The 12,099-nt window shown below is 39.7% G+C and overlaps 1 protein-coding gene across 2 annotated transcripts in view; it reads right to left on the bottom strand.

Moving 5' to 3' along the window:
• Window positions 1-8,935, bottom strand: part of Ndfip1 (Nedd4 family interacting protein 1) — a 51,726-nt gene extending 42,791 nt beyond the window's left edge. For both annotated transcript variants that reach the window (XM_027927734.2, XM_027927733.2), the window contains exon 1: window positions 8,690-8,935. In XM_027927734.2, coding sequence (XP_027783535.1) covers window positions 8,690-8,752 — 63 coding nt within the window. In that variant the 5' untranslated portion in view covers window positions 8,753-8,935. The remainder of the gene's footprint in view (window positions 1-8,689) is intronic.
• Between the last annotated feature and the right edge of the window lie 3,164 nt (window positions 8,936-12,099).

Below are 12,099 nucleotides of genomic sequence, written 5' to 3' on the forward strand. Positions count from 1 at the left end.
CTTGGTGCCACTTTGTTTCAAAATAAAAAGTAAAAAAGGGGGGGGGGAGGGAATGTAGTTCAATGGTAGATGGCCCCTGGGTTCAACCCCTGGTACTGCAAATAGTGTTATCAATATTTTATCATTAATTATGAAAGTTTTATCATACTAATGTAAAATATTAACAGAAGAAAGTAGGTGTGGGTATATGGAAACTGAGTATTGTCTTCTTAGTGTTTCCATAAACATAAAAATGTTCTAAAAAGCACACTTAAAAGTATGAAATGGAGGGGCTGCAGTTATAGCTCAGTGGTAGAACACTTGCTTGAGGCACTGGGTTCGATCCTCAGCCCCACATAAAAATAAAAAAATCAAATAAAGTTATTGTGTCCATCTACAACTAAAAAAGAAAAAAAATACTAACTAGAACTGCACGTGATAATGCACAGCTGTAATTCCAGGTATTCAGGGAGCTAAAGCAGGAAAATCACAATGTTCAAAGAACAACCTCAGCAACTTCGCAAGACTTTGTCTCAAAATTAAATGAAAGGACTAAGGATGTTGCAGTTCAGTGTCAAGAGTATGTGTGAGGCCTCAGGTTCAAGTCTCAGTGCCACCAAAAAAGAAAGAAAACAAAAACAAAAGAAGAAGGGGTAGGAGTGTAACTCAATGGTAAAATGAATGTTTAGCACACCCAAAGCCCTGGGTCCAATATCCAACACGTGTGCATACACGCTCACATTTGCACGCATACACATGAATAAAAAAATAAAAACTTTTCAACAGCAAAGGAACGGTAAGAAAGTCTAAAGAATACATACCAAACTTGAGAAGTTAATACTTCTGGAGAGGGACTGGAAGAAAAAGGAAAATCAAATTTTCCTTTAGAAACTTACTGCTTGAATCTAGCACTTGAAGAATTTATCTATGTATTATTGTATAAATTGAAAAGTTTTAATTTCTTATTTTTATTATTACTATTATTTGCAGTACTTGGGATTGAACACAGGGAGACCTACCACCGAGCTACATCCCCAGCCCTTTTTAAAAATTTTCTATTTTGATTACAGGCTGGGTTCAAACTTACAATCCTCCTGCCTCATTCTTCCAAGTAGCTAGGATTAAAAGCATAACCCACTCTGGTGACATGTTTAACTTTAAATGTCACATTTAAACACTGAATGTTAAGTTATTATTAAAGAAAAGCCAATCTCTGAATACTTTTTTTGGGGGGAGGGGGGTATCAGGGATTAAACTCAGGGGCACTCAACCACTGAGCCACGTCCCCAGACCTTTTTGTATTCTATTTAGAGACCCGGTCTCACTGAGTTGCTTAGCACCTTTACCAAGTTGCTGAAGCTGGCTTTGAACTCACAATCCTCCTGCCTCAGCCTCCTGAGCCACTGGAATTAGAGGCGTCCCTAAACACTTCTATTTCTATTCATAAACTGTCCAATCTTCAGAATCACCTCCAAATTGCATTCAAGCCTCTACTTATGGTAACTACTACTTGATCATTCTCATACATTAAAGGCAAAGTAGAAAAATTGTCAAAAGAATATGCTAAATTGCCAAGGGAGATAAGAAATTAATATTACTATTAAAATTATACATGTGAAGGGAACTGCTATAAGCACTAAGATAATGCTTCATTACAAATATTGTTAAACTTGGGACTTTTAATATAAACTATGTTATTCAGAACAATAAGAGCCTAATTGTAACAGCAGAATGTGTTAAGTGGTGTCTGACAATACTTGGCTTTGTATTACTACACTTGATGAAGTTAACAATACATACTATACTTCCACCTAGCCAGTCCCTCCAAGCAATTACAAATGGAAAGTTCATAAAGCCCAATAAATTTAATATGATGTTTACCAACTGCTTAGGTTACCGGCAACAGTAACTTGAGAAAAAAGGACTATCAACATGATTTTCAACATAAATCTGTAAGATAAGAATCTTCATCTAAATGAGCACTGTTCACCATTACAAGAATATGGTTCTGCTAAGCAGTTGTACTTATTCAAAAGTAACATAAAAATAAATTAAGGAACCAAAGCATTTATTTTGAAGCCCTAAGAACAAATAAATCAGAGGATGTAACTTGAATCTCTTCAAGCCCTTTTTTTTCCATAAAAAATTCAAAGTCATCTTCATGATAGGATTTTTAAATAATATAATTTACTATAATGTACTATAATTGATGTCTAGGATAAAGTAATTTGGAGTTATGTAGAGAATAAGTGGGTGGCACATCCTTAAGAGCAGGATTCCCTAGAGCAGCTCACTTGGATCTTGGTTTCAGCCCAAAGCAGGAAATCCTGCCCTGTTTCCAAGGGACAGACAAAATGAGTAAGCCAAACAAATTTCCTCTAACAAAGAATCATCAGTGAGATCAGGCAAGAAAATAAAGATGGATCAATAAGAATCCACCACTGTTACAAAACAACATGAGGAACAAGGTTTACCAAGAGTGAGTCAAATCAAATACAAACGACAGTTACAGATCTGCAACTCCTGACTTTGACAAATCCTGCTTCCATATCCCTAACATTACAAAAGAGCTTTCATGATATATTCATCAGTGGTAATATCTGCTTTAAGTATCATACCACTTGTTATTTTTAGATAGTTAACCCAGAAATATTTATAAATAAAATGATATTATTTCTAGGATTTGCTTCAAAATACTAGGAACAGCATAAATGAAACAAGATTGACTGTCATGATAATTACTGAACTTGGGGTGATGGGTTCATAATGTTTACTACACTATGTTTTTTAACTTCTTTTTATTTTTAGTTACATATGACAGTAGAATGTATTTTGGCAGAATATACATAACATAGAATATAACTTATTCTATGTAGGATCCCACTCTTGTGATTGTACATGATGTGGTGTTACCCTGGTCGTATTTACAAATACAAGGCTAGAAAAGTTATGATCAATTAATTCTACTGTCTTTTCTATTCCCCTCCCCCTAATCTATTTTTGTATGTCTGAAATCCTGATAGTAAAAAGTTGAAAATATAAATATCATTAAGAAATAACTCTATCCCTACAACTTAACAAAACAAAAACCCAATTCAAAACTGAGCTAAGGACTTGAATAGACATTTCTTCAGAGAAGATATACAATGGTCAATGCAATGAAAACATGTTCAACATCACTTATCATTAGGGAAATGGAAATCAGTACTGCAAGGAGATACTACTTCACACCCATTAAATGATCACTATCAAAAAAAAAAAAAAAAAAAAACAGAACAGGAACAAGAGTTGCCAAGGATATGCAGAAACTGCAACCCTCGTGCACCATTGATGGGAATGTAAAATGGTGCAGCGCTATGAAAAACAGTATGGCAATTCCTCAAAAAATTTAAAATAGAATTATCATATCACCCAGGAATTGCACTACTGGGTATAAAGAATTAAAAGCATAAACTCAGAGTACACCCATGTTCATAGCAGCATTATGCATAACAGCCAAAAGGTGAAGGCAAACCCAGGTCCATCAACAGATGACTAGATAAAAGCAAATTTAGTATACACATACAACAGGAAATCATTCAGCTTTAAAGAAGAAATTCTGACACCTGCTACAATATGGATGAAGCTTTAAGACATTATGGTAAATGAAATAAGCCACTCAACAAAAGTACAAATACTGATTGTATTTATAAGAGATACCTAGAGTAGAATGGTAGTTGAAAGGATCTAGGGCAGGAATAATGGAAAGTTACTGTTTAATGAGTACAGATTTTCAGTTTTGTAAAGATAGAGACTGGTTGCACAAATGTGAAGGTACTTTATGCCACTGAACTATATACTATGGTTCAGGGTAGAGGACGTGCTGAGCATGTATGAGGCCCTGGGTTCAATCAATAGCATCAAGAAAAATAAGTTAACAGTATATTTTGTATGTATTTTACCACAATTTTTTAAAGTTTTCAAAGAAACAATTTACTCATCTTCTCAATCTTTTGCAAAAAATATTTTACAAAAGTTTTTTGAAAAAGTTTTCTTTGATCACTGACAATTGTAGCCACTTATATAGAAGTAACCTTAAAAATCTTGATAAAACATTGTATAGGGTATTCCATGATACAATTATGACTTATAAAACTAAAAAAAATAAAAAATAAAACAAATCACATGGGCACTATCCAGTCCATCCTCCAAGATCATGACTTCATCTAATACTTTAATGCAAATGATTCAACCTGTTAAAATATGAGACTCCCTGGGTACAGTGGTGCATGCCTATAATCCCAGAAGCTTGGAAAGCTGAAGCAAGAGGATCATGAGCTCAAAACCAGCCTCAAGCAACTGAGCAAGGCCCTAAGCAACTCAGCAAGACCCTATCTCTAAATAAAATATTTAAAAAGGGGCTGGGGATGTGGCTCAGTGGTTAATTGCCCCTGAGTTCAATCTCAGGTGCCAAAAAATATATGTGTATGTGCACATGTATGACTCACTTCCTGACCTATCAAACTGTTCCTCCAAAATCTTAAGAGAACTTACCTCAAAAGGTGTCATTCCTGAAACTGCTCTACATTCTTATCAGACTACAATATAAACTTACCAGTGATGCTCTCAATGCACACGCTCACTAGTAGGCCATGAGTTAAGTATGAAATCGAACATTCTGCAGTTTATTTTTCAACCTATGTGGCAGTATCATCATCACCCACTGGATTCTCAAAACATCTGGCATGAAGACTAAAATTCACGACATAAGCAAAGACCTATTTCTGTAAAGCAGAGGGTTTGGAATAGATAAACAGGAGTTAACGATCTCAGAAAGCTACACACAGCAAACTTCTCAACACTAGGTATGGGTCTACTTAGAACTTTTCAAAATAATGCATTCACATGGTTGGACGCATAGCTGCAGTTTCAAAATGTAAAAAGGAAAAAAAATAAAATAAATTATGTCACAGGAAACCTATAAGCCGAGTGTTTCTTTATGGTCTGTCACTATGCTAAAATTCCAGTTGTGCACATATTAAAATACTGATTTAGGGGCTGGGGATGTGGCTCAAGCGGTAGCGCGCTCGCCTGGCATGCGCGCGGCCCAGGTTCAATCCTCAGCACCACGTACAAACAAAGATGTTGTGTCTGCCGAAAACTAAAAAATAAATATTAAAAAATTAAAAAAAAAAAAAAATACTGATTTAAAAAAAAAAAAAAAAGTCAAAGGAGGTCTGAGGATGTAGCTCAGTGGAAGAGTGCCTGCCTACCATATGTAAAGCGCTGGATTCAATCCCCAGTATCGAGGGGGGGGGGGGGGGGGGGAAGACTGATCCTAAAACAACCATAAAGGGGCTGGCAGTGTAGCTCAAGGGTAGAACACTTGCCTAGCTTGTGTGAGACCAGAATTTGATTCCCAGCCCTGCAAACAAACAAACACCATAAAGGCAAATAAAACAGTTTGCGATTATGAATATCACATCATTTCCTGTTACATTTACTTTGCTTGAGATCACCTCATTTTGATTAACCAGATCAAATAGAAGTGAGAACACCTCTGTGACAACCCAGGGCATGTTCTTATCAAGTTGCTGGGACAATTCACCAACATTCTATAATTAAAAAGCCTTTTTAAGTATGTATATTCTTTGATCAAGCATCGTGACACCTAGAAATTTACATAGTTGAAGATATATGTATGAAGCTTCAGTGGATGAAAAAATTTATAAATTCTCAGTGGCTACCAACGGGCAATTGATTACATTATGGTCAGCATATAATTACATGCCATGCAGACATTAAAAACATTTAATACAGCCAGACACAATGGTGCAAACCTATAATCCCAACAGCTCAAAAGACTGAGACAGGAGGATCAAGAGTTCAAAGCCAGCCTGAGCAATTTAGCAAGGCCCTAAGCAACTCAGTGAGACCCTGTCTCTACATAAAATATAAAAAAGGGCTGGGGATGTGGCTTAGTGGTTAAGTGCTTCTGGGTTAAATTCCCAGTACCAAAAAAAAATAAAATAGTTGATGCAGGAATGTATTCATACTAAGCAATTATGTGAAAAGGCACATTACAAAACAGTACTAAAATATGAACCCATTTTAATATATTCTTTGTACACACATACAAATTTATAAATGTATATGCCTGAAAACATGATAAACATGGACACATGCAAAAGTGAGCACAAATACTATCAGAAGTGGACAGAATCAAACATTAACATATGAGGATGTGCTTGTATATATATGTATGGATATAAAAGAGTAAACATGTATACATCTATCTGCTAATGCCTGTGCCTATCATTGAATCATAAGTCTGTTGTTTTTTAGTTTTATATATTTATTTTATGGTACTGGGATTGAACCCAGGGATGCTTTACTGCTGAGCTACATCCTCGGTACTTTCTAGTTTTTATTTTGAGACAGGGTGTCACTAAGTTACTGAGGCAGGCCTCAAACTTTCAATCATCCTGACTCAACCTCTCACATCACTGGGATTACAGGCAAGCACCACCATACCTAGTCCCTTTCTCTTTTTTGAGACAGAGTCTTCCTAAATTGCTTAAACTGGCCTTGAACTTCCTATACTCCAGTCTCAGTCTTCCAAGTAGCAGGATTATAGACTGAGATTATAGGCATGCACTGCCACACCCAACAAGCCCTGTGTTTTAAGTAGGTAAGTGTTTATTCTTGTAATCATAATTTAGCAGCTTTGTGACCTTGAAAAAGTTACTGAGCCTCCCTGAGACTGTTTTATCTATACAATGAGAACAACCCCTGACTCATAAGGATTTTGTAAGAATTAAATGAAAAAAAATGGATGTAAACCACTTAGTGCTGTTATTGGTGCAGAGTAAATCAATATTAGCTTTCCTTATCTGCACACATGTATTCTGATCTATACTTGTGTATATTTACATGACTATAAGTCCACAAAAATACACAGTAAAGTAATAGCTCTGGTTATCTATGAGTGATAGATTAATGTTTGGGTAGGTATTTTTGGCTTTCATATTTGATAAATTTTCTAGATTATGTTTTCATTTTTTTAAAAGATTATTTCTTGAAAATAATTATTTTCAAAAGAATGAAATAAAGATAGCCTACCCCTGACATAGCTCAATTCTGCAGAATTGAAAGCTATTAAATACTTCACCACAGAATCCATAATTGTGACATTCCAACAAATTCTCTATTCTAGCAGTACATCAGCATTAACCAGTAGCTCAGAAGATGGCAGTACAAAGAAAACAGCTCTTTTGCTTGTTTGCCTTAGCCAAGACAGGATGAAAAAAAAAATGAATCAGATGACCCTACAGGGTACAAGTGATTTGCAAACACCTTGGTGACAGTTAAGTGACATCTGTGATTCGCATTTTATTAAAGCAGGTAAGATCTCAGAGTCTTGTCCAAGGTCATACAGAAAAACATGGGCTACACCCCAGGCTGTTAAGAGATTCGAGAATTAGACTGCACTGCCACAATCTGGGGTGTGTTTATGGAACCAAGAGGCTAAATTCTTAACCAGTCATTTCAGGAGTCCAAGCTGGAGGCGGGGGCGGAAGGCGGCGGGGCGGGGGGATGGGGGAGGCGGATTACAACACTGGGCTGAAGAGCAAAACAGAACAGTAACTGGCTGCACCAATGTTAATCTACACGTTTTAATCACGCCTGTTTTCCTTAGTTCTAAAACATAAAATTGCAAATCATCTAAGAAAGAATCTTCTATTTCATAGAACCAGAACATCGTATGCGAATTATAACCGAAAACGTTTGAACCGAGACAAAACACGAGGAATTATTTGAGGTTCCAATCAACATCAGTCACTACCTGGCTCAATTCCCAAAATTACGAGGTGTTAGATTCATACCTCGTAGAAGGTCTCTAAATTTCCGAGGGAAAGCCAGTGCAGACCGTGTGTAAGACTAGCAGCTCTTTTCCCTGGGGCCTCAATTTACAAATCACACCCGCGAGATAATAATCCAATCATCTCTTATACACGTCCTCCCTAGCTATGCTATTAAATTTCTTCAAACGTCACTTCCAAGCGTTTAAAATACACCCAGGCACACGCCCTGTGGCTCCACTGTAGCTCTACATTGGGGGCATCACCCCAGTAAAACATCGCCTCTGCCAAATCTACTGCAAACTGCGGGGCTGTCTCTCGCTGCGTTTTTTACTTTTGTCTTAAAACCGAGGCGAGGGGGATGGGTTTCGATCAACAGACGAGGCTCTGAAACCCTGAGTAATCGCATCTCGCTGCGGGGAGCAGTCGGCGGCAGCACCAGCGATTTTATCTTTCTCTTCACCCCGTTTCCCTTTCCACTTCACGTCTTCCCCCACCCCTTTCTTTTTTTTCCAATGACATCAAACCAAAAGGTGAAAAGGGGGAAAATGTCCCCAGATCGATGCCACCTCAAAGTCGCGAGTTCTGACTCCGAGATCCGCCCGCCCGGGAAAATGCGGGCGACAAGACAGGCGTCGGGTTTTTCACCGCCAGGTTCCGCCCCGGCCCGCGGCGGCCTCGAACCGAGACCAGGGCCCGCGGACCCGCCCCAGGCCCAGCGCGGCCTGCCGAGCCCCGGCGTCGAGTAGACCAGGCCGGGAGAGGCCTGAAGCAAACGGCGGGTACGGCCGGACCGGGGTCCCGGATCCCGAATCCGGGATCCGGGGTCTGGGGTCCAGGATCTGGGGCTAGACTCGGGTGCTGCTCACCTGCTGGTATCGGCTGCCGCAGGCCGGCTCCACCGCCGCCAGCGCCGCCAACGCCAACGCCATGGCGCAGCCGGCCGCAGGGAAGGAAGGCAAGCGAACGAGCTGAAGGGGCGCGGGCGCTGCGGCCTGGGAGCGCTGCGAGGCCGACGGGGACGCGCCTCGCGTGGGTCTCGATGGTTGCCGCTCCCGCAGAGACGCTCTGCTCAGGTTGTGAGCGCCGCCGCCGCCAAGGCTCCGCCGCGGCCCCTGGGGAGGAGGCGGGGACCAAGACGACGACGCGGCGCCGCCGCCCCGCCCCCGACTCGCGCCGCCCTGCCCGGCCAGGCCTCGCCCTGCGCCGCCGCTGCCTCATCGCCACCGGGGGCGGAGAGGCCACAGCCCGGTCCTAGAGGCCGTTGGCCCCAGCCGAGGCTGACCGTCTTACACAGCGGTGGTCCGGTGCCCGGTATCGGGCAGCAGCATTTCTTATCCACTCCCGGTACTTATCCCCTTAGGTCCGGGGGCAGCCAGCCACAGGGCGGCCGCTAAATCAAGTCATTGTGACCCTGATGAAAAGTACATGAAATGAAAATGTCACTGTCCATAAATAAAGTTTTATTGACACTGCAGCTCTCTTTTGATTGGTATAGCCTTGCAAATCCTAAACTACTTGCCATCTGCTTTTACAGAAAAAGTTTGCTGATCCTAAACCCTACTTGAGAGGGGGTTATTTATAAGGGCAGCCTAATGTCTATGCAGTCCTTTACCTGTGGATACAGAAATCATATTTTCTGAAACAAAGATCTCAGAACATGAAAGTCAGAACTTGAAGGATTTAGCCTCGCTAAACTCCTAGCCTCGCTAGGAGTTTTCCAAGGAACAGGAACATGTGCAAGGCCAGTAAGGAGAGAGCTTGCATCGTGGGAGAACTGAAAGGAGTCTGGCGTAGCTGCCAAATAGGAGATAAATTATCAGTGGTGCACAGATGAGGAAATTATGCCTGAAGAGATTAAATATTTTACCCAGTGACACAGAGCTAGTAAAGGATAAAGTTGGAATGCAAGCCCATTAAGCCAGCTCTCTTAGCCATAATCAAGCAACTAAATTATAAGCTTTGTGAAGAAAGAATATTTTTCTTTCCAGTCTTTAATGGTCCACAACATCTAGTACACTACAGTTATGCAGGCATTCAGGGTCTGTTTCCTCTTATCACATCCAGCCATCTGGAATTGCTTCTAACCACATGTCCAACACAGAGGGGAATATCAAAAACAAAAACCACCCTTAGTCTTTGAAGCTTGTTGCACTTCCCATTTCTTCTTGATTGCCTTTCCAAATTGCAAGTCTAGAGTTGATATTAATATGATTATCTTAACTTCTAATTTTCAAGTTTAGTTAACCACATAAAACATAACTGTGATTTAGATTGCCCTGAGGTTTATGTAGCAGCAAATTGCAATCATTAAAAGTTCTAGACACTTACCTTCCTTACTTCGAAGTTACTGTTAGCATCCACACTCCTCCATATTTGTCCCTACTTCCAAGTGTTAGCCTTATACTTCATTAAGTATATGTGTGTGTGTGTGTGTGTGTGTGTGTGTGTGTGTACACACTGGGAGAGTAACAAATTCAAAAACATGCTAAATGGTAAGGTCTCCTTATCTCAGAGGCTCCTCACTCCTTTTTTATTTTTGTTTTTTTAACCCAGAGAAACAACATTTAAATGTAATAAGGTACAGTGAATTGAACAAAGATAATGTCCTTCCCCTGGTCTTATATAAGGGGGGAAAGACTAACTTGAAATTAAAAAAAAAAAATCATCAGTAGAAAATAGAAATCCAGGCTTCTTTGTCCAGATTGTCTAAATTTATATACAAGAAGGAATAAAAAAGAATATGTCTGTCTTGCTACATATGGCTATTGGAGCAACAACTGCCATCTTTATGCATGTCTGCAGTGCTGTGGCTTTTTTTGGAAAAGGAATTGCTGCCCTTCCATCTATTTCTTTCCTAAATTACTTTCTTCCTCGGTATCTATAAACTTCTTGCATGTGGACCCAAGTCTTTACCACAGTATAACTAATAGGCTTTCTCATGGGAATATTTTCTCCCAAAAGCAAAAGAAAGTTGATTTCTAACTTCCAATTTCCCTTTCCTGCTCCTTTTCTGATGTCCTCAAATTAAAATCTTTTGCAGTAACAATAAAGACCTTGGGTGTGTTCACCCCTCTTTTTCCTCTGAATTCCCCAAAGTTTGTAATAATAAGTAAGTTGATATTTTTTTTTGCCTTGATTCAATGGGTGGAAAAACTGGAGAATTGAGAAATTAAATCACCACTGTATAAGGCCTCCAGTTGGCAAGCAAACTATAAAATGAAGGGGAAAACTGAATTTCTTATACCCGGGATCCATGCCTGGTACAAGCGAAGCAGACAGAGAAGATAATCCAAGGCTGTAAAAATTGCACCCTGGCTTCATCTCTAGATGTTGTCAAGAGAGTTTCCACAGAGAAAGTTATTAATTTCAGATTGCTGCACTTAGAAACTTATTTCCCCACAGAATAACAGTAATACTTTCCATGTGCAGTATTTTTATGTGAGAATTGCTGATTCTGAATCATCCATCCTGAGAGAGAGGAAACATTATGGACAAGTAAGAGCACAGCCTGTGTCTGTATTGCTTTTTTTCTGCAAGTTTAGATAAAAATCTCCAGAATAGATTGGCCATCTTTCTTTCACATCCACACAAGGCTTGACCTAGGCAGTGCTCAGTTTAGTAATTAAACAAGTAGTGTTTGTTCAATTTGTTCAAAGCCTCACTAGTGTAACTTCTCATCTGAGCCCTTGAACTTTTCTAGCTAATCATAACAGGGCTCCAGTGGAACCATGCAGTTTCATTTCTACTCACTTACCACTTCTTTCAATTCTCATTGCACTACCAGGAGCTTCATTAAGAGCAATAGGTAATTTCTTCGTATTACCAATAAAACTTTTCCACTGATAATTACTGCTGTGTGGAACACCTCCTGGGGCTTGTACTCTATCACTAACTCCATAATCCTCATAACAAACCATTTGCAGATAAAGTGATTGAGGAAATTGACAACACTTGCTCAGCTAGGGAGTGGTGGAAATGCAAATCTTCCTGACTCCAAAATGTGAGAACTGCTCTGTTCTTGGAAAGAAATAGAGGACATGGAAGGACCACTCCCAAACTTTGGGTCTTCACAATGAAATAGAGAAAATAGTAATCAGGTATTCAAGACATCTTGAAATATAATAATTGCAAATGGGAGCTGGGAGCAGTGGCACATGCCTAAAATCCCAGTGACTCCAGAGGCTGAGACAGGAGAATCATAAGTTTGAGGACAGTATCAATAACTAAGAGAGACCCTAAGCAACTAAGCAAGACCTGTCTCAAAAAGCAGGGTGTA

This window comes from Marmota flaviventris, chromosome 5 (assembly GCF_047511675.1).
Source record: "Marmota flaviventris isolate mMarFla1 chromosome 5, mMarFla1.hap1, whole genome shotgun sequence".
In the NCBI taxonomy this organism is placed as follows: Eukaryota; Metazoa; Chordata; class Mammalia; order Rodentia; family Sciuridae; genus Marmota; species Marmota flaviventris.